This window comes from Typopeltis vanoorti, chromosome 12 (genome assembly GCF_054136105.1).
Source record: "Typopeltis vanoorti isolate ZY-2024b chromosome 12, IOZ_Tvanoo_1.0, whole genome shotgun sequence".
In the NCBI taxonomy this organism is placed as follows: domain Eukaryota; kingdom Metazoa; phylum Arthropoda; class Arachnida; order Uropygi; family Thelyphonidae; genus Typopeltis; species Typopeltis vanoorti.
The window spans coordinates 113,064,907-113,088,743 of NC_143560.1; the positions used below are offsets into that span (position 1 = coordinate 113,064,907).

Here is a 23,837-nt window from a genome sequence, read left to right on the forward strand (position 1 = left end):
ACTGATTTTTTTATGTATCACAAACTCAACTGAATTAATTGCCCCGGATAATCAATGCAATAAAATTGAATTTAAGTGGCACTTCAAAAAAACCGAGAATAAGGATGCCTTTGCATAACAAAAATAGTTGCTATGCAATAAACAAGTCATGCTTATTGTGCCTTTTGAAAAAGATGTGGAAACAGGCATTTTTGAACAAATGTGAATTTCACTTGAATATCATACAAATTCATTGGTATGATACAGTTGACTTAGTACAGAGAACTTGGGAGGGACCACCATAGGAATGGTTTGTTATAGTGAATTTTCTGTAGAAAAGCATTCTGCTAGAGAGCTTTTGGTATTTGCTATATCTGCAGAATAATTTTAATGCAAAAGTAAAACAAATGTTTTAAATATTCTGAAATTAAAAAAAAAAAAGACTAATCCGTTGAGCTAGTTTAGAAACAGTTTTTTTATTTATTATTAACAACAAATCACAGAGAAACAACACAGGATTTTTACATATGAAATGTTTGCAAATAGCAATACAGTATCGCTTCATAATCAATTTTTATTGCTTCTAACTAATAGCACCTTTGAAAGTATTGCAAACAAACTAACATTAACAAAATTTTATTGTATGTAACAGTTACAAAAAAAAGGCACAGCAAAGTATTTCGAAACTTTTCAACTTTTGTTCATCATTCAAGTTCCAACTTGATTGTTTATAACTTATGCAGTGATAAAACTTATAAACTGTATCACTTCATAAGTTATATTGTTAACTGACATAGAAATGGTTTTCAGACCATACAAAACAGTTCTGTACAGTAGCAACTGATTTCACATTGCGAATATCTTACGTATCTATAGAGTCCAAGTCATCCATTCCTTGAACTCTCTTTAACCTTAACCTCTCTTCTTTAGCCTCAGCATCTGAAAGTACTTTTGATGAACTGGTTTGAAGTACTTCATTTTTTGTATCTTCATCTAGATCCATTATAATATCTTGATTATCAGGAGATTCCAGTTCTGTTAATAAGGCAGTAGCTTCTGCCAGTGTATCCTGATAAGAATAAATATGAAAGATTTATGATCTGAAATTTATTTATATAATGTTTTCAAGCAATCTTATATGGTCATTATGTATTCCCCCAAATATGCTAACAATTGTACAAATACAAAATGTCAAACATCAGCATTTTAAATAGATATTAATATGCATGAAATCAAAAATTACTGTTAAAATATTGAGCCAATTCGTAGCATTTGATACAGGACACTGTTTTTTTATAGAAATAGAAATCAGTGTTGATCAATATAGCTATCCAATAACAGTAATTCTCCATTATTATTAGTTTCATTCTGATGTTTGAGCTTATACATTGATTATCAAACATGTTGTTTCAGGAAACTAAAAATTTACTTATTTCCAGTAATTTGCCAACTTCAGGGTTTAATACACTATCAACACATGCACACTTTAGTAAATGAGACAGAACAGGAAAAATACAAGAAAACATACATTACTAAAACTACACCACCTATTGGCTGATTGTGTAGATGAGGGTTTCCCAAAAAGAGAGCAGTTTGATGCAATCATATTTGTTCAGGTTGGGATAATTCATGAGAGCTGCAGCAGATTCAAAGAAAAGCCTCTAAAATTTAAACTTGCTTCAGCAGAGTAAGGTGTTACTGGATGGCAAAAATAGATGTAGTCATCCAGTTACCTGTCATGCCTGTCTGGCAATAGTATAATGTATTTGATCCTCCATTGTATATGGGAGAGGAGAGTTAAAATAAAAGGTAGGTGAAAGACCTGCAGATACTTCCCACACAGAGAAAACCCAGTCTCGTGAGAGAGGCACTACCCATTTACTTATTCTTGAGTTACAGTAAGAACATTCTAATTTTAACTACAAAATGGTTCAGTGTGACTGTAGTAGGAATGATCTGTGCAGTTTGCAGGTGCAGGGAATGAACCTGATGAAATATATGGCTTTATTACATGTCTTGGAGAAATTATTCAATGAGTGAATGAGAATGATCAAAGAATGCCAAATATAGTTTCTCAGATTCAAAAGAAATAGGCATTACATGATGCAAGGATACCTGTTGACCAATGGGAATATATAAGCACAAAGTTAATTAGTAATGTATAAGCTTCAGATGTTTCAATCTGAAACTTACAGGTAACCTTTAACATAATTGATAATTTAAAAAGGTAGGATACCAACAATGGATTTCAACAAGCAAAACACAAGACTCATACTAGAGATACAGCAGATGATGAATCAAGTTACTTCAGCTGAAAAAGCAAGAGAAGTCAATCATCTCTCCTGCTTTTGTCATAATTATTACCTAGAACTTTACAGATTTCTTGTTTTTCTCTATACATCATTCTGGGTATGGTAGGTGGACAGCATCTTTGCTATATGGCCACATCTTGAATCTGCTTGATCCTCATTTGTAGTAAAATTAATGTTAAAACTTACATCCTTGTACTAAATTCACCATTAAAAAAAAAAAAAGGCTTTCCCTGACATTCTGTTAAGTTCAATATATCATAAAAATGTACCTTCAGGAGCTGATATGATACATAACAAAATTGAGCACCTCAAAAAATTGGCAAAACTTTAAAGACAGTGCTTTTGGCATTATTATTTTGGGAAAGTCTATTCTTCTTGTCATATATATATATATATTTTTACTAGTTGTTTAATAGGGACATTAAACCTACTATATTTTTTAAATAACTTTATGCATGTAAGAGAAAACTAAATATAATTTATTACTTCTATATTATATTTTGCTCAATATGTTATGAGATTCTTTCAGGGAGAAGACAAAAACTGGTAACAACATCTAAATTCTGAATACAAGAATGAGTCATAAAGTATGCATGTAATGTTTCATGTCTCAGTCAGAGCTGTCCAGTGGGAAAAACACAATTAGAGTTCAGAGACGTGGGATTAGATGTATAAACAATTAACAGCAATCACTTCCCAAAACTTAGAAATAGGCATACAGTCTGGCTGATTAAGATTAGGACACTGGCATAGGGCTTCACACGATCCAAAAATAGACAATCCAATTTGAGCCTACTGTAGTGTAGCATCCTGGTATGGTTCCAGTGTCGATGGCATGAGAAGTGAATCCAAAAATCTTATATAATCTTGATGTTCTTTGATTCTCATAGTAGCAGAATTGCCCCAGGGGCTCCAGTCTTGGGAGTACGTGGTTAGCGGCCATGGGGTTCCGAGCTGAGCCTGACATTGCTTCCACTCACTTGTGTCAGATTCCTTCTATATTCTTTCCTATATGGCCTCACTTGGCTGACTCTTGCTTACTTCGACCCTGAGGATATTAGAGTACTCTAGGCACGAGGGTGTTTCACCTTTTCCCAACTTCTACTCTAGCTGGTAGAGGGCAGCAGCTCTTCTAGTACTTAATGGAGCACTGTGGTGGAGAAGGCAATGGGAAACCACTCCACTAATATCCCTAGAAAATTTTAGTAACAATGAATAGAACTTATAAGGAGGCAGCTATCAGCCACAAACCAAGGTGGAGTCTCTTGGCACAGAGAGGAAAAGAAGATGCACAGTGGAATAGATACAATAATGGGAAATAAGGACGCTTCAAGGGCTGATGTTCTTCCTGATCAAATCTTTAAAAGTGACTTACAACAAGCTATAAACAAACTGAAAATGAAAGATTGTCAGAGAATCAAAATTGCAACATGGAATGTGAGAACAATGAATAGATGTGGAAAATTAAAAAATCTCAAACAAGAAATGGACAAGGGAAAAATTGATATCATAGGGCTCTGTGAAGTCAGATGGGAAGGAATAGGTGATTTTTATAATGACAAAGTAAGAGTAATTTACTCAGGTGGAGATAAAAAGGAAAAAGGAGTTGCACTCGTTTTTAATAAAAGAACAGCAAAGAGCATCATTAGCATAAACTGTCTGAATGACAGGATTATGCTGGTAAAATTGAAGGCTGAACCAGTGGACATAACAATAATGTAGGTATATATGCCAACAAGTGACCATTCATTATTCTAGTAGCAAGACTTGTACGTTGGTTAGACATAACTGGTAATTAGTTTACGGAATTAACAACGCATATAAAGTATATTAATTAAAGGTAACTTTAATGAATAACTTCTATATTTCGGCAACGTCACATTGCCATCTTCAGGAACATAAAGATATGGTATGTGCACTCAGGAACTAACACAAATACCCCAGCCACCACTCAACACTGTAGTCAACCTCTCGTCGGCAGTTTTAAAGCCTGAAGCACTCACTGCACTTTCACGTGGTCACAATTTCGCCCTAGCTCCTAAAAGGATACCTGCTGAAGAAATCATGATCCAAATAGAGCATAGAATTCGCAACCTGCCTAACCATATCGCCAACAACGTAAGACTGGATGTAGTCGGTGTTCTCACTAAAGCCAAACCTCCAAAATCCAACTTATCCAAAAACGAATATACAGCCCTACAAGAATTGAAAAACAACAAAAAAATAGTAATCACCAAAGCTGATAAGGGAAGCGCCACTGTGGTACTCAATCAAAAAGACTACAAAGGTAAGCTAAATTCTTTAGTACTAGACCGTACTACTTACCTCCCCATTGAATATAATCCGACCAGCTCTCAGATTAGAACTATCCACAGACTCCTTAAGAAAGTCACTTCTTGGCCTATGGAAGTCACCAACAAACTTAAACCTTATAACTCTAGACCCCCCGATTATATGGACTCCCAAAAATACATAAACAAAATGTGCCATTGCGTCCCATAGTGGATGGCATTGATTCCCCCACATATAAATTAGCCAAACATTTAGCCAAAGCGCTCACACACTACACTGGCAACACGCCATCACACATAAAAAACTCAGCCCACTTTAAAGCCAGTATAGAAAACCTCGCACTCCAACACACTGACATAATGGTCAGTTTTGACGTCTCCTCCCTATTCACTAATGTCCCACTCAAAGAAACCCTTGAGCTCATCCAAGCCAAGTTTCCTCTTGATATCTCAGCTCTATTTCAGTTCACAATGAACTCGGGCTATTTCGTTTTGCAAGGAAAGTTCTACAAACAGATAGAGGGGACAGCCATGGGTTCACCACTTTCCCCACCCTTGGCCAATTTCTTTATGGAGACATTTGAAGAGAAAGCCTTAAACTCCGCCCCACAAAAACCCACTATTTGGCTTCGTTATGTGGATGATGTGTTTGCTATTTGGCCACATGGCTCAGACACACTCCACTCCTTCCTAACACACTTAAACAACCAGTTTAAGTGTGTTAGGAAGCTAGACACTTTAATCACCCGCCAGCTTGATGGATCTTTGGTTTTGTCTGTTTACAGAAAACCCACCCACACTGGCAGATACATTTACCAGCAATCCCATCCCCCCCACACCAATATGGGGTGATAAAAACACTATATAACAGGGCAAAATTAATCTGCTCAGATGACAAGGCCCTGACTATTGAACTAAACCACATCCTCAACACTTTCTTAGCCAATGGCTATAACCCCAAAAAAATCCAAAAAATACTAAAACCTGTAAACCACAACCCCCCTCCACAATAAAGATTACACCAAGTCTATCACCATCCCCTACATCCAGGGCACCTCTTAGAAAATAACCAATATCCTCAAAAAATATGACCTTACTTCCTGTTACAGACCATATAAAAAGTTGGCATCCCTTATCCGCTCTACCAAAGACCAACCACTTCCCCTAGACCTATCTGGTGTATACCAGGTCCCTTGCAGCTGCAAACTGTCCTACTTTGGCCAAACAGGCAGAACAACAAATATCAGGATTTCAGAACACAAAGACTACATCCGGTTTCACCAGTACAGCTGCTCTGGGCTGGCAGACCATGCCTTAGATACCCACCATAAAATTCGTTGGAAGAAAATAAAAATAATTCATCGCAGCAAGTTTAAATACGAAAGATTATTCAAAGAATCTTCAGCAACTCTAAAAAACGTTCCTAACCTCAACAAATTTGGGTGCATGAAACTGCCCCAAATTTGGGAGACTTTCATTATGAGAACTTCAGCCCAACTGCCAAGATTACCAAATTAGCCTGCAAGAGGGCACCATTAGGACTTTAGGAACAATATTAGTTTCTTGCCTTCTTCCTCATTTGCTTTGTGTTAGTTCCTGAGTGCACATACCATATCTTTATGTTCCTGAAGATGGCAATGTGATGTTGCCGAAATATAGAAGTTATTCATTAAAGTTACCTTTAATTAATATACTTTATATGCGTTGTTAATTCCGTAAACTAATTACCAGTTAAGTGACCATTCAGATGAGGAAATAGAGGAAACATATGAACAGTTACAAGAACTAATTAAAGACTATATGATTATAATGGGAGATTGGAATGGAGTTGTAGGAGAAGAAGAGGATGGGAGTGTAGTAGGGAGATACGAGCTAGGTAATAGAAATGAGAGAGGGGAAAGGTTGGTGGAATTCTGTAAAGAAAATAAGCTAATAATTACAAATACTTGGTTTAAAAAATCTAAGAGAAGACTATACAAATGGAAAAAACCAGGAGATACAGAAAGGTATCAAATTGATTAAGTTATAGTAAAGCAAAGATACAAGAATAGTATAAAAAATGCACACACATATCCTAGAGCTGATATTTACTCTGGACCACAGCCTACTATTCATAGAAATAAATGAAGCTATGAAAAGGAAAAAATGGAACTTAGAGAAATTAAAAATACCAAGGAATTTGGAAATGGATTGGAGAAAGAATTAGAAGAAACAAGTTTTGTCAAAACTGAAGATCCAGAAAAGAAATGGGAACAAGTTAATGAGAAAATAAAGAAGATTGCAGAAGAAGAAATTGGATATGTAAGAGCTAAAAAAATAAAAAACCTTGGATAACTAATGAGATGATTTCTTTAATGGAAGAATAAAGACACCCCAGAAGGGAAAAAGAAAGAAGTAGAGAAGATTGGCTTAAAAAAACAATGTGAAGAAATGAAAAATTATGAGAGAGTGGGACGGTATGATCTTTTACATGAAAAAGCAAGAAGCATGAATCACAAGAGAAATGGAATTCAAGCTAGAGGCATAGAAAATAAGAATGGAGAAATCATAACTGAAGAAAATAAAATCCTAATGAGACGGAAGGAATACATTGAAGATCTATATAACAAGGAAAACAGACCAAATGAGTTGCCATTAAAAGATATAAAGAAGGTAAATGAATATGATCTAGGCCCAGAGATTTTGAAGACAGAAGTAGAAATGGTCATTAAAGAACTAAAATGTGGAAAGGCAGAAGGAATAGATGAAATACCTACAGAAAAAAGGAACTGAAGAAATAACCAAAATAATAAATTTAATTTATAACAAAGGAGAACTACCAAAAAATTTTATGACCTTAATATTTATACCTACCAAAGAAAAGTAATGCAGTGAACTGCAAGGATTTTAGAACAATAAGCCTCATTTCCCATATATCAAAAATACTTATGAGAATTATAACATGAAGAATTGCATCTAAAGTGGAAGAAATTCTTGGAGAAGATCAGTTTGGTTTCAGGAAGGGCAGGGGAAAAAGAGATGTGATTGGACTGTTAAGAATAGTAAGTGAAAGAAGTCTAGAAGTGAATAAAGAAGTTAACGTCTGTTATATAGATTTTGAGAAAGCTTTTGACCATGTAAAATGGGATAAGATGGTGAACGTAATGGAAAAGATTAGTATAGATTGGAAAGACAGAAAGCTAATTCACTCACTATATATGGGACAAACTGCCATGCTGAGAGACATATATGGTACAACAGAACCGGGTTTCATTGGACGAGGAGTAAGACAAGGCTGTTCTCTGTCACCAATTTTGTTCAACATGTATTCCGAAGCAATACTAAAAGAACACTGGAGAATTCGGAAGAAGGAATAAAGATTGGAGGTAGACAGATATTTGCAATAAGATATGCAGATGACAAGGCATTACTATCAAACACTGAACCACGACAACATCTGCTGAACAGATTACTGGAATCCTGTATCAATTATGGTATGAAAATTAACATCAGAAAAACAAAGGTGATGAAAATAGCAAGGAAAGAGGCAAATATGGATATCAGAATAAATTGAAAAATTTATTTTTCAATTTATTCTGATATCCATATTTGAAAAGGGAAAAACTGAATCAAGTAAAGACATTTAAATATCTAGGAAGCGTTATTAGCAGTGATGGAAGATGAAGATTTAAAAGTGACATAATAGCGATGGGAAGAAAACCTTTAATAGAAAATGGAATTTATTCAGAAGTAAAATGTTATGTGTGGAGTGTTGCCCCTCTATGCATCTGAAACTTCTACATTGAAGAAAGAAGAAATTAAGATTTTGGAAAGCTTTGAGATGTGGATTTGGAGAAGGATGGAAAAAATCAAATGGACAGATAAAATAACTAATGAAGAGGTCTTAAAGAGAGTAGTAGAAGAAGAAAGAAGTTTGTTAAGGAGGATAAAAAGAAGCAAGGGAAACTGGATCGGACATATTCTGAGAGGGAATGGAATCATCAGAGATGCCATCGAAGGAAAAATAGATGGAAAAAGACCCAGAGGAAGAGTAAGGAAAACAATGCTAGATGACATGCTCAATGGAGACAGGTACACAACCTTGAAAGAGAAGGCTCAGATCAGAAGAGAGTGGAAGGAAAGTTTCTGCTACTAAAAGAAGAACATGCTCAATTGCAGAATACTAAAGAAGTAGTAGCAGAATGGCCAGTCTGTCCAAATTAGTAAAAATGACAAGATCACCTTTATCCTTGCTTGGCATTTATTTGATAAACACCAGGCAAGGATAAAGGTGATAAGAAAGATGACCACGTCTGGGCTGGTTTTGAAGGTGGTGTACAAATTATATCTGTGAAGGGTCCTTGCTATTTGACATGATTTTAACATTAAGCCTAATTCAATCTGAGATCCTGGTTTGTTCTTCACTTTTAGTCCCTCTAGGCTTTGCACATCATCTGTCTCCATCTGAAATGGAGATTAAGTAAATCCATATTTATTTAAAATGATCACTTAACTAATGCTACCCCCCTCTACATTTTACACCTTTCTCTGATCCCTCTCTAGCTCTGCAGATACTTTCCAAGATTTTTCAAGTGTGGCCATAGCATAATTAGAAGAATAGTGGAGCATTGTGATTTTCAATTGAAAAAGACCTGAATTCAATTCTCATTGTGATGACAGGAATCTTTATATAGGCTTTTTCGATTGAAGGTGAGTTAGCCAATCTCATATGGATGTAGCAGGTTTTTTCATCCCACATGTAGACAAAAATACTATTGTTGATGGTGGGGGGCAGAATTAAGTAAAATAGCACAAAGAATTACTTGGATGTTGAAAAACACACAAGTAAAGATAGAGAAGTTATTATCCCTCTTTATAAAACTATGATTCAGCTGCATCTTGACTGTGCACAGAATTGGTCACCTGGGTTTCTTGGGATCAGGAGTTGTCAGAGAGGATCCAGAGACGAGTTACTAAGATGGTGACAAGTCTGTGGAATGCTCCTTATGAGAATAGAAATTTCTGCCTATCAACTAAACTTTGCAAGTTTAGTTGATAAGCAGAAAAGAGGGGACATGATAAAAACTTAAGTTATTATGAAAGGAATTCTATAAGATTTGACACAAAGGAAATGTTTCAATACATAACAAATAAAGAACTAGGGTGGTCTCTTCTGGAAGTTGTGTAAGAGTGTGCAAGTCTCCCATGATGAGTCATCTGACTCTATGGAGATACCTACATAATAATAATTTTAAAATAGCTAATCTAACCAATAGTTCTAGACCACCAGTTTGTCTTTTGATTTAAAAATGCACAGAAAATCTATGGTCATGCTGTACCAAAACACATGTAATAAATAAGTGGCACACATAGGTCTAAAATCTATATACAAAAACAAATATAAGAAAGTATTAAAATTCATAAACACCTATTTTTTTAAAAGCATATATACAATAATTAAACTAATACATATATAATTTATACAAGATGGTTAATATTAATACTCTGTCAAAATTTAAAAACCAAGGTGATACTTGATGAGCCAGATAATATTTCCCTAAGTATATAGGGTTGAGCCCTATATATACGGTATATAGGGCTCAGAAAGATTATGAAAGAGACTAAAGTAATGACTGTGCTCATTGCCAAAACTAAGGCAGTCGATTAAAATATGAATGATGGATAGTCTGGCATCGCACATATCAACACATAGGCAGGTCATTACTCCTCAATAGGAAGGAGTATTTAAGATGGCTATGGCCTTTGTGGAGCTGAGCAAGAACAACTTCCTCTTTACAGTCCCTGCATAGACTAGACTGCCACTGGGATAAAAGTTCATGACTGATAATCTGCCAGTAATCAGTGTATGGCACAGGCAAATGGTGAATGCTTGAGAAATGAGCTGACCTAGCTGTAGTATCTGCAGCCTTAATCTCAACATGGCTTTTAATTTAACAGAAGTGTACATCTAAGTGCAGCTTTCATAACAGAGATGAGGCGTTAAAAAATCCCTGGATGTGCCTGTAGCTCTTTACTTTTTATTGTCTGAACTGCCTGTAGAGAACTTTGTGAGTCTGAATATATTATACACCTTTGGTAGCAATGCAATCTAATGCATTCTCTATTGCATATAGCTTAGCAATAAGCTATATGCAATCCCACTTGTTACAGTGGGATTAGTGCAGATATAATGCTGTCTGAGAAGACAGCAGAAAATCTTACTAGGTTCTCTGATTTTAAGCAGTCTGTATAAACAGGCACAGAAATGGAATCAAAGTATTCTGTTCTGTGTGCCCCAATATCTAGAGTTTGTAAGAGAGCTTTTATTCACAAACCAAAGAGTTTAATGGCAATCTGACGTACAGAATTTCACATCATGGATGAAAAATAATGCATCACGTGGGATAGTCTAGTAGATTTTATTTTTTTTGCATATAACAGACAGCTGTTGCTGGTGAAACAACAAAGGCTGTTCATTTGGCCCTGATATACAAACTAAGAATAGGTGAGGTTTGAAATGCACCAGTTGCAATTCTGATGGCAAATATGGTCTACCATTGCAGGGTACTATCCCTGGCAGAAGCACATGCATGGGTCCCATAATCAAGTTTTGATCTTATCAATGTCCTATATAAATGAAGAAAAGAGCATCTGTCAGCAAAGCAGGCAGAGGATAGGGTGCAAAGGATGTTTATAGTTTTATGGCACTTATCTCACAACTGCCTTACATGAGGGAGGAAAGTAAATTAAATTCAAATATAAGCCCCAAAAATTCTTAATGTTTGTTCTAATTGGAATTCTGGATCATGAAGACCACATATGCAGCAGAAGGGCACACAAGTGTCTTTTGCTGTGAAAATCTGAGCCCATTTTGAGGGATGGTCAATGGCTTGCTGCAGCTTCTTTCTATGACTCTCATATTACATGAATAACAGAAGATGGTAAAGTCATTCACATATAGGGTATTATTTACTACTGGAAGAAGTTGTTCTGTGAGCAAGTTCCTTGACTTGCAAAAGCATGACACTTAATACTGAACCTTGTAGAACTTACTCCTCTTGAGTACATGGTCAGAAGAGAGCAGTTCCCACTCAGAATTGAAAGCTCTTTATAAAAAGAGGGAGATACCCTCTGAGACTAAAATCATGTGGGTCTTTCAATATTAGAAATCTCCTAGCAGTGTCTTATGCTTTTTCCATATCAAAGACACTTGCGTTTTAGGAAGGCATCTCTAATGGATAACTCCAACTGGACTAGGTAATCAGTAATAAATATTTTTGGAAGCAAGATTGTATTCTGGGGGGGGGGGAGGAATTGTTTCTCTCCAGAGACCATAAAAGATGAGAATTAACCAGAATCTTGCACAAGCAATTTGTCAGAACAACTGGATTGTCGTTATTTAGGAATTCTGGATTATTCCTTGGCTTAGGAAAGGCAATAATTGCCTTTTTGCCAGATATCCAGAAATATACTTTCAGAAAAAATTCTGTTATAAAGGAGCAGCAGCTGATTCATGGATGATGGCAGCAAATGTTTTACTATCTTTTAATGGATGGCACTTAAGCAAAGCAGCTTTCATTTTTTTTTTTTTTTTTACTGAACGACGTCTTGTATCCTTAAAGTCATTTGAATGTGTTGTTTTTCCACTTTACTTTTCTGGGGTCTTGTTGATGTTTTTGCAAAAATCTTCCTAAGTGTGTCAGCAACTGTGTAACCATTATGGTCTGGAGTATCTTCCTTTCATCTTCCAGGTTTTATTCCATATTTCTTTACTGTTAGTTGATAATTTTATAAAGTATAGTGGATACAGGATTCCTTCTGACTCTGATGTTGGGTGTGTCTTGTTTGAGCACATTTGAAAGCAATTAGCTTTGTTGTTGTTGTGGAGTATCTGCAGAAAATACTCCAAGCTTTGTTCTAAGATTCTCTAGCTGCTATGCAATCATCATTCTGCCATGGCTTAGGGAAATGTGGAAACCATCTAGATGTTTTAGCAATTGAAGTTGTAGCAGCTTGTACAATACAGCTGACCATCACAGAATTGAATTCTGCTAATGAGAAAAAGATGGACCAGTCAGCTTGCTCAATTTTCTACCATGATATATGTTATGTGGTACACAATTGACCATGCCAAAAAGTGGATATTATGAGAAAGTAATCACGTCCAAATAGTTTGTCAACAATGGAAAAAGGGAGGATGAATAGACAGTTATTGATAGCAGTGAATTTTTGGGTTAGCATGTAAGAAGGTGTTGCTTTTTTTGTTTAATAGAGAGAGATTATTGTTGTTGAGCTTTGCTCAACAACAATAATCTCTTCCTCTAATTATAAGAATCAAGTGGATATTAAATCCAGCATTATTTCAAAGCTGAATATAGAAACTATAAAAGTTTCGTATGAAATTTGACCAGAGAACTTACAGGAACACACTAGTGGGCATTTACGAGTTGCTCTAGCCGGACCTTATAGGAGAACATGATCACTACCCAAGTGACATAACCACAGAGTGTTATGTCCATTTAAACCCCCCATTAAAAGTAAGGGAGATGGTAAATGCAATATGACATCATCAAGATCATTTTAATGATGTCATATCTACTTTCTTCAAGGAGGAAAGTAGATGCAGCATATTGTTATTAAAATTCTGACTGAGAGGCAGAATTTTAATAACAGTTTCACTTGACACCAATGTAGAAGCACCTGCTTCTACATTGGTGTCAAGTGGGACTTCGTGAAGGGAATATGATTGTCCACAAGGATGTTGACTCTTTTGTGGGAGGTTCATCCCCCTATTCTGTCCTTACAGAATGCTGGATTACTACTCAGATTCTGGAAGCAAAAGTATATTGATTTTTAGTTTTGCAAGAGAGTATTGAATATTTTCATTATTTCTATTTGTTGGTATTATCTGGCTTCCTATGGGAAGGTTTTGTTTTCATCAGTCTTGAATTTTTCCTTTTTTGATAATTGTGGATGGCCAGTATCTGTCATTCCTTCTTCTGGAAAAACATCCAGAATACTGTCAAATTTCACTCCCTCTAGGAGGACACTTGGTATATTAATTGTTTTATGTCCCTGAGAGGAATGGAGGTGTGCATGCTATCTGTTGATAGGCCATTTAATAAAAGGTCTGGAGACATAGTGAGCAAGTTATATCTTTCCGAGCTGTTGTAGTTGTGAGATTGACATACGTCCCAACTGACCCTTTCTTTACAGTTGCTTTCTCAATGTAAAAGTGTTGTTGCTACTCTGTTGTGGTATACTGCCTCTTCGACTCCTGAGAGGTGATACACCGCTCTGTTTTAACTTTTGTATCTCCTTTTCATCCTTCCACCTTTTGGCATGCTCAGTAGTATGCTGGGGAGGGGGGGGGATTTCCCTTGCAGTTGGAGCTTTTTGAAGTTTTGCTCTAATGGTCTGTATTCTCATGATGTTTCCTGCCACATTAGGTAAACAGATGACAGAGGCATGACAGGCAGTTTGAGAATGACCATATTTCTGACATTTAAAGCACTGTAAAGGGGGTCAGGATATAGAGCCTTACTGGACAGTTGAGGTAACCTGCTTTGACAGATGGTGGTGATTATGGTTTGTTGGAGGTAGGGATGATGTTATTGGTGAGAACCAGCTGCCGATTCTTATGTCTTCCTTAGTGAGTTCAGAACATATCTTTTCATTGGGAACATCAAAAAGTTTTTTCTAGAGGTACACCTCTGGAAAAGCTTAAAGTTTTGTGTGTGGTGATAGTGGGGGTAATTGTAATTGGTATTCCCCCAATAAATGTTGCATGAAATAATTTTTTTTATTGTGCTATTGTAGCTGCTTTCATGAGCAGTTTCTTTACTGATTTTGGAGATCCTGCCAGTCCTTCTGGATGAAGGGTGACATTTTTCCAATTGAATGTTCACCTGTTGATTGTAAGATTAAGAACAGTGGTGTATTTGTTGAAGTTTCTGATGTCTTTTGTTTTTCTGTTGATGATTGTTGAGGAGGAGACCTCTGATAAATAAGAGGATGAAAATTTATTCATTCTCAGGAGGAGTTTGATTCAGTGCCAGATCTCCCTGCCCACCACAGAGCCAAATATGGATGCGCACTCTATGGCAAGCAGACTATTCTGTGGAATGGGAATACCAGGTCTATCCCAGATGCTATATGGACACCTTTGCAGGCAAGCCAAGCTAAGCCAGTTTATTCTGGCTAGGTCATCCAGGACTGCCTATCTTGCGAAAGCAGAGTGAGGCTATCTGGATCCCCTTTCCAGAAGTCCATGGGTCACACCATGCAGCAAGGCATTGGATCTCAGTGAGGGTGGTCTGAAAGACATGGTAGTAGGAAAAAAAAAAGACTCAGGAGAAGTAGAGCAAAGAATACATGAAGAAAAGCACAGACAAATAATAACAACAAGGGTCCATACCCCCCCCCCCCCCACAAACAAATGCTCTTCACATGGAGATGAGAGGTGGTGACAAATGAATACCATAGTCTCTCATGCCACTGATCTTCCAAATATTAGTTATGGCTAAAAAGAGTTCTGCCTATACTCCTTGCGAGAATAAAAGATGTCAGGGGATTTTTTTTTTTTTAGAACTAATGACTAGTCAGATCAAATGATATTCTGTGATATTATGTATATATTTTAATTTTGGAATGGAAACATCTGGACAACTCATTTCTTTATATTTTTTTAACTGGTGGAAATTAAATCATATACTGGCAGAGATCAGCAGATTAGCATTTGTGAATTGCTGTTTTAGACTAGAACAATAACATGGTCTGAAACTTCTTGGAGATAGTGGGATGATCACCAAGTCATAGTGGAGATAATTGTTCTATAATACTTTGCTGACTCTGGGAAAAATGAAAATATAAAGTATTTATTTTAATCTTGATTTGTCTTATCTGTCAACTTATAAAATATAAATATGACAAGATTTCTTTTTAACTAACTCATTCTGCCTTTCATACTTAACTATTCTTATCCAATTAATTTTGCCACACTTGCATTACAAGAAAGCATGTGTATGCCCTAGCAGTAGTTCTACGATATACATGTATATGTAATTTTTGGAGGTAGAACTACTAATATTGTTATTTACAACTTTTAATGGAAATGTTAATGCATCACATTATTGTTGAATGTAATTATCTAAAACTTCTCAGCCACAAAGACCTTATTTTGTGTGTGTGTTCCTTTGAATATAAAAAGAAATGGAGGGTATATATTTTAAACATTTTTGATGTGACCCACCTGTGCACTTACTGTCCTTTGGAACGTTTTTGTATTAGAATCCTCATTTGATAATGGAATTGTAGATGGGGAACTCCAATATGTATGTTCTGACATCATTTTCTTTAACCAGTTAACAGCCCACTGCCACTTGGCTGGAGTTTGCATTAAGTAATCCTTTGCAAGTGAACACCTGCAAAATCAATCAGTTATTTTTCAAAGTATTTTAAATCATCATAAATGTAAAAGCAAATACAGCCAACTCTTACTACAGCAAACTCCTAATAAGGTTGACATACTCACTATAACAAACAGGAATAGTTTGTTATAGTGAGTATCCACTGTACTACACAAATGACACTCAAATGGAAATCCATGACATTTGTAAACATATACACAGATACTGATTTAATAAAGTTATAATTAAAAAGAAATATACTGCTCTGGAAGTTCTACCTTGTTATCAAGAATGAAATATGATTTTTTTTGTCTTTTTTTGTGCTCACCCCACAAAACACTGTAAGCCTATGGTAATATGGATGAACTAGGGAGTTTTTTTTTGTTCCCATTTTTATTATTATTATTTATTATTTTACCTGGTCTGGGAACTCTGCTCTAGAGACTAAACATAAAATTTTTTCTGGTCATTTCAAACTTCCAATAAGTTGGTAGTGGTGGTCTTGTATTGAGCAATGATATTTGTCTACCAAGGCAGTTGCTTAAATCCATGTGCATGGTAAAATTTAAACCAGCTGCCTGTTGGTTAGAGAGCAGATACATTAGCCAAGCTGGTAATTTCTCTGCATAATATACTGTGTGCATGTGTATCCTCAAAGAATGATGCATGCCAAAAATTTATCTTTACTGTGATGAGTATGAATATGAAGAACGGTGCTACCTGAGAAATACTCTCGCCTTCAATGGATATGAGCCCAAGATGATCAAGAAAATTCTTAATACACCTCTGACAGCTCTTTTAGTTAAACAAGATTTTACAGACAAAGTGGCTTTTTTAATGTTGTATAAAGTGCCCAGATTCTTACCTCCACCCAAACCACCACATCATCCCATGAAAAAGCCATTCAAGATTCACTGCTCTTGTGGCATTTGATATGTAGGCCATGCAGAAATGGAATTGTATGCCTGAACATGCAAAAGATGGTAAAAAAAGATGCCATCAAGTAGTTTTGCAAGGAACAAAAATGCCATATATTGATATTAATAATTTCACAAGAAAGCCTCTAAAATGCTGTGGATTACCACACAATGTAACAAAAATCAAGGCTTAATCCTGCATTAAGTTTGGTCTGCTTTCATTAAAAATCTAACTGCTGCAGTTCTAGGAAATGACATGCACATGCTACAGAACGTGACAGCAAAAACTAGCATTGTTCCTATGAGTATAGAGTAATTAATTTAATGTTTTTTTATTCTGGTTATTAATAAATAATATAAAATAGATTTAACTTAAGTATTTTTATTAGTATAAAATTTTTGCCTTTGTATCAAGGGCATCTTCAGTATGACTTTCCAATTAAACAACAATAACAAAAACCAGTCTATCCAACAATGACTTATGCAAACTGCATGTACATGATGTAGAGCATCATGGACTAATTATATTAAGGTTCTAGTAAAAAATCACTATTTCACTGAGGAAGATGACAAGGAACTATAATTATTAATTATCTTGTCGACATATGATTTGGTAAAGTATGGAAGTGGACTTCATGTGATTTATTTCTTCAGAGAGCGGCATTTCAGTAGAGTAAAGAGTGTGTGCTCAATGTGCTAAAGTCTTAATGGTGCCAGATTTGTGATAATTATGATGGTGTGAAAGAGAATGAATGTAAAGTGAAGGTTACCATCTGGTTAACGAAGTAATAGATTCAAAAAGGCAATCCGATCGCTCTGTTTTAACTCGAGTGAACTGGTTCTTCCTGGGGCAGAGCTGACTACTACCGGGTGCGTCCCCAGGTGGCGGATCGGGGAACAGCCTTCAGATATGGAGGTTAGCTGCGATATAAGCAAAGCAATCTGGCGAATAAGCAGCCGTGGACCAACAGCGACTGAGCTATCAGGGCGTGAGGGAGCAGAAGTGGCAACTCTGTCTCACTTAAAACCTCACAAAGCCCAATGACAACTCGGTGACATGGCGAGTAGTGCCGCCATTAAATAAGTACCTGCTGGGGTCACCGCCCCTGACATTGAGAAGCAGCATTGTCAGTACTGACACAAGGTTGAAGCCAAATGATGACGGAAAAGCTTGTGATCAGAGATTTGCAGATGGCAATATGATTATATTGTGTACGTCTGTAATACTGCGGAGCAGAAAGCAAACTGAGAAACTACTGCTCTACCTTATCTCCAGAACCACCACCATGGCGAGCAAACCCTTACAATTGGCCCCAAGTTTCCGGCGTCCCTTAAATGGGACAGGGGTGCGAAGAATCTCTGGGCTCAAAATGGTGTCCATTTTTAAAATTGCAACTTGGAATGTCAGAACTCTGTATGAAGCTGGCAAATTAAGAAATGCCACAAGAGAAATGAAGAGGCTGGGCATCCGGATTTTGGGAATTTGCGAGACAAGATGGCCAGGATCTGGAAAGTGTCAACAAGATAATACGACAATATATTACTCTGGGAATGATGAGAACAAACATCGACATGGTGTAGCTGTAATAGTAGATGAAGAAATCAATAAATCAGTAATAAATTGGATTCCATTTTCTGAAAGGATAATGCTGTTACAACTTAAGGGAAACCCCGTTAACATAAATATCATCCAAGCTTATGCACCCACGGCTGACAAAAGTGAAGAAAATGTTGAAGAGTTTCATGAACACCTAAAAGAGATTAAAAACCTAACAAAGAAACATGATATAAACATAGTGATGGGTGACTGCAATGCAAAAGTGGGAAGAGGGGGTGATGGAGAAATTGTTGGCGAACATGGCTTAGGCACCAGAAATGACAGAGGAGATCGCCTAGTCCAATTCTGTCAGGAAGAAGATCTAACAATAGCAAATACCTGGTTTAAACTTCCACCAAGAAGACTGTACACTTGGAAATCGCCTCAAGATAACCAACATAACATTGTCAGAAATCAAATTGATTATATACTGATAAATAAAAGATTCCACAGTAGTATAAAGAGTGCAAAGACTTATCCTGGAGCAGATATCTCATCAGACCACAATCCCATAGTTGCAGAAGTACGTCTTAGATTAAAATCAGCTAAAAAATCACAAAAGAAGAAAAAGAAAATGTAGAAAAACTGAAAGACCCGAACATAAATAAAAGTGCCAAGACACAGCTTAACCTGTGATTACAACAGATTAACATAGAAGAAAATAAAAGTGTGGAATCTCTTTGGAATAGCTTAAAGAATGCCATCGTAACAACAAGTATTGAAGAAGTAGGTTATGTGAATAATATAAAACAACAGGAATGGATGACAGATGAGATTCTTTTTCTTATTGATACAAGAAGAATGTACAAAAACAAAGACCTAGCCAGGTATACAGAAACACATAACATCATCAAGAAAAAAATAAAAGAAGCCAAGGAAAATTGGATGAAAAATTTATGTACTGAAATTGAACTGCTTCAGAAGAAACATAATAATTTCAATCTGTATAAGAAAACCAACGAAATTTCCGGAAAACTGAGGAAAAAGCAAATAGTGTCCCTAAGAGACGAAAATGGAAAAATAGTTCTAGAAGAAGAGAATAAAGCACAGATTTGGATAAAATATGTAACAGAACTTTTCAATGATACTAGACAGAAGCCTATAAATATAAAAGATAACATTCAAGGACCAGCAATCATGAAATGCGAAATAGAGAATGCTATACGAACAAGTAAAACAGGAAACGCCAGTGGACCAGATGGTGTGTAAACAGAATTTTTAAAATTAATAGAACCAGATAACATCAAACTTCTTGAAAAACTATTTAATGAAATATATGAAAGTGATGAATTTCCATCAGATTGGCTCAAATCTACATTAATCACTGTCCCAAAGAAACCCAAAGCAAATTCCTGTGGTGACTTCCGACTTATTAGTCTAATGGTCCAAACATTAAAAATATTTTTGAAAGTAATTCAGAATTGCATTTATAGAAAAAGTGAAGAAACTCTAAGTGAAACACAATTTGGCTTTCGGAATGGTTTTGGTACTAGAGAGGCCCTTTTCTGTACCCAAATATTGATACAAAAATGCATAGAAAAACAGAAATCTGGCTTTATGTGTTTCATAGATTTTGAAAAAGCATTCAACAAAGTCAGACATACTAACTTAATAGAAGTCCTTCAACAAATAAGGCTAGATGAACAAGACATAAGACTAATAACAAATCTGTATTGGAATCAGTCAGCTACCATTCAATTAGACAACATTACCACCAGTGATATTAACATCAAAAGAGGAGTGAGACAAGGATGTGTGCTCTCACCACTCCTGTTCAACATATATGCAGAGGTAATCTTTAAATAAGCATTGGAAGAATGTCCAGAGGGAATCACAATAAATGGAAAGATTGTTAACAACCTACGATATGCAGATGACACCGTGCTAATTGCAGATAACATTATGGATCTCCAAAAACTCGTTGACAGAGTATACATAGAAAGCCAAAGAATGGGAATAAACATCAACAAGACAAAATACATGATCATCAGCAAACATCCAGCCTCATCAATGAAACTGACACTCAATGGAAAAAATATTGATCAAGTGTCAAGATATAAATATCTTGGTTGCTGGCTTAATGAACGGTGGGATCCAGAAATAGATATAAAGACAAGGATTGAAGTTGCACGGCAGTCCTTCATGAAAATGAGAACACTATTCTGCAATAAAGACCTAAACATGGAAGTCAGATGCCGAATGCTGAAATGTTACGTGTGGTCTATTCTGCTCTATGGAGTTGAAACATGGACATTGAAGGCGACAACCATCAAGAAAATCGAAGCCTTTGAGATGTGGCTATACAGAAGAATGCTAAAGATATCATGGACAGAAAAAATTACCAATGAAGATGTCTTAAAATCCATTGGCAAAGCTAAACATCTTGTACAAATAATCAAGAAACGAAAAACATATCTTGGACAAATCATGAGAAACAGCAAATACCAACTTCTACAAACTATTTTGGTAGGAAGAATTGATGGCAAAGGAACTAGAGGAAGAAAAAGAATATCATGGTTTGACAACATCAAGATGTGGACAGGAAAGAGCAGTGCACAACTGCTCAGGTTAGCACAAGAGCGCAGTTTGTTCGCCAAGATGGTCGCTGACCTTCGATAGAAGATTGCACAATAATAAGAAGAAGAACTGGTTCTCCTTCATAATTATTAAATGACTTAAGGAATTCACAACGTACAATAGAATGTAAATTAAATTAAACTTTAATATATATAGTTCCAATATTTCGGTAACATCACGTTGCCATTTTCAAAGGAACTTAAAATAAAGACATGTGCACGCAGGCACTACATACAGTAAATAAGGACGAGACAGGAAGCTATCATTTCTCCTAAAAGTTCTGATGGTGCCCCCCCTAGTGGGCTATGTAGGTATTCTTGGCAGTTGGGCTGAAGGTCTCCTGATGTATGTCTCCCAAATTTGGGGCAGTCTCATGCAACCAAATTTGTTAAGGTTTGGCATGTTTCTTAGCGCTGAGGCTGATTCCATGAAATGTCTTTCAAATTTGAACTTGCTACGGTGTATTATTGTGGCTTTCTTCCACCGTATTCTGTGGCATGTATCCAGAGCATGGTCTGCAAAACCAGAGTGGCTATACTGGTGAAAACGGATGTAGTCCTTGTTCTGAAATTCTGATATTCGCTGTCCTGCCTGTTTGGCCAAAGTAGGACAACTTACAGCTGAAAGGGACCTGGTATACACCAGGTAGGTCTAGGGGAGCAGATAAGGGATGCCAATTTTCTATATGGTCTGTAACAAGAGGTCAAGTCATGTTTTTTTAAAATTTTGGTAATTTTTTCTGAGGTGCCTCGGATGTAAGGAATGGTGATGGATTTAGAGTAATCTTTTTTGTGAAGGGGGGATGGGGTTGTGGATTACTGGTTTTAGTATTTTTTGAATTTTTTTTAGGGGGTAGCCATTGGCTGAGGAAGTGTTAAGGATGTGATTTAGTTCAGTGGTTAGGGTTTTGTCATTTGAATAGATTAGTTTAGCCCTGTTGAATAGTGTCTTAATAACTTCATATTGTTGTGTGTGTGTGTGGGGGGAATTGTTGGTGAATGTATCTGCCTGTATGGGTGGGTTTTCTATAAACAGAGAAAACCAAAGTTTCATCAGGCTGGCAGGTGACTAGTGTATCTAGGAAAGGGAGACTGTTGTTTTCCTCTTTCTCCAGGGTGAACTTGATTCTGGGGTGTTGGTTGTTTAAGTGTGTTAAGAAGGAGAAGAGTGTGTGTTGGAGCCATGTGGCCAAATAGCAAACACATCATCAATGTAGCAAAGCCATATGGTTTTTGTGAGGCAGAGTTTAAGGCTTTCTCTTCAAAAGTCTCCATAAAGAAGTTGGCCAAGGGTGGGGAGAGTGGTGAACCCATGGCTGTTCCCTCTATTTGTTTGTAGAATTTTCCCTACCAAACGAAATAGCCTGAGTTCATTGTGAACTGAAATAGGGCTGAGATACTGGGAGGAAATTTAGCTTGGATTAGCTCTAATGTTTCTTTGAGTGGGACATTTGTGAATAAGGAGGAGACATCAAAACTGACCATTATGTCAGTATGTTGGAGTGTAAGGTTTTCTATGCTGGCTTTGATGTGGACTGAGTTTTTTGTGTGTGATGGTGTGTTGCCAGTATAGTGTGTGTGTGTGTGTGTGAGCGCTTTGGCCAAATGTTTAGCTAATTTGTATGTGGGAGAATCAATGCCATCCACTATGGGACGTAATGGCACATTATCTTTATGTATTTTTGGGAGTCCATATATACCGGGGGGGGGGGGTATAGAGTTAAACAGTTTTAATTTGTCAGTAACTTCCACAGGCCAAGAAGTGATCCTCTTAAGGAGCCTATGAAGTTTTCTAATTTATGAGTTAGTGGGATTGTATTCAATAGGGAGGTAAGTAGCCCAATCTAATAATAGAGCATTAAGCTTACCTCTGTAGTCTGTTTGGTTGAGTACTACAGTGGCGATTCCTTTATTCGCTCTGGTGATTACTATTTCTTTGTTTTTCTTCAATTCCTGCAGAGCTTTATATTCACTATTGGATATGTTGGTTTTTGGTGGTCTTGCTTTGGTGAGAACACAAACTACATCCAGTCTAATATTGTTGCCGATGTGGTATGGAAGGTGGCGGATCCTGTGTTCAATCTGGATCATTATATCATCGGCCGGTATTTTCCTGGAAGCAATGTCACAATACTTTTCAGTATTTAGAAAGAAAACACATACTCTACTTTACATTCATGCTCTTTCACATGATTATAATTGTCAAAAATCTAGCACCATTATTTAGTTCTCTTTGCTCCATTGAATTGCTGCTTTTCCAAGAAATAAATCACATCAGGTCCACCTTCATTACTAATGACTTTACTGGACATATATCAACAAGATAATAATTAGTTTCCTTGTCATCTTCCCCTCATCGAGATAGCGATACAGAGGTGGTCTGCCGTGTCACCATTCCTTATGTTTAAGACATCTCAGAAGGTATAGTCAAACTATTCAGATCATTGGCCTACAAGTGTCCTTTCATCCTATCAACAAGATATCTACTTTTCGAGGCTCAGCTACAGATAAACTTCTGCTTTTAGCCCACCCTAGACAGCATACCAAATTCCTTGCCAATGTGGATTATTGCATTTTGGCCAAACAGGTAGATCTGCAGCTGTGTGTTGGGATGAACATTTAGACTACATCAAGTTCCATCAGCCAGAACATATTGTCACCTTATGAAGAAAATTAAGGTTCTCCATAAAAGTAATGATCTCTTGGAATATTTATACAAAGAGAGTTGTGAAACTTTGCTACATCGGCTGAATCTAAATAGAAATGGACTTAAATTAT

General features: G+C 36.4%; 1 protein-coding gene across 1 annotated transcript in view; it reads right to left on the reverse strand.

Annotated features, from left to right (window-relative positions):
• Window positions 1-435: 435 nt before the first annotated feature.
• Window positions 436-23,837, reverse strand: part of LOC150101143 (ubiquitin carboxyl-terminal hydrolase 24-like) — an 824,883-nt gene continuing 801,481 nt past the window's right edge. The window contains exons 58-59 of the mRNA XM_090401261.1: window positions 15,813-15,984; window positions 436-1,048 (exon numbers count right to left, since the gene is read on the reverse strand). Of these exons, the coding sequence (XP_090257387.1) occupies window positions 842-1,048; window positions 15,813-15,984 (379 nt within the window). The 3' untranslated portion in view covers window positions 436-841. The remainder of the gene's footprint in view (window positions 1,049-15,812; window positions 15,985-23,837) is intronic.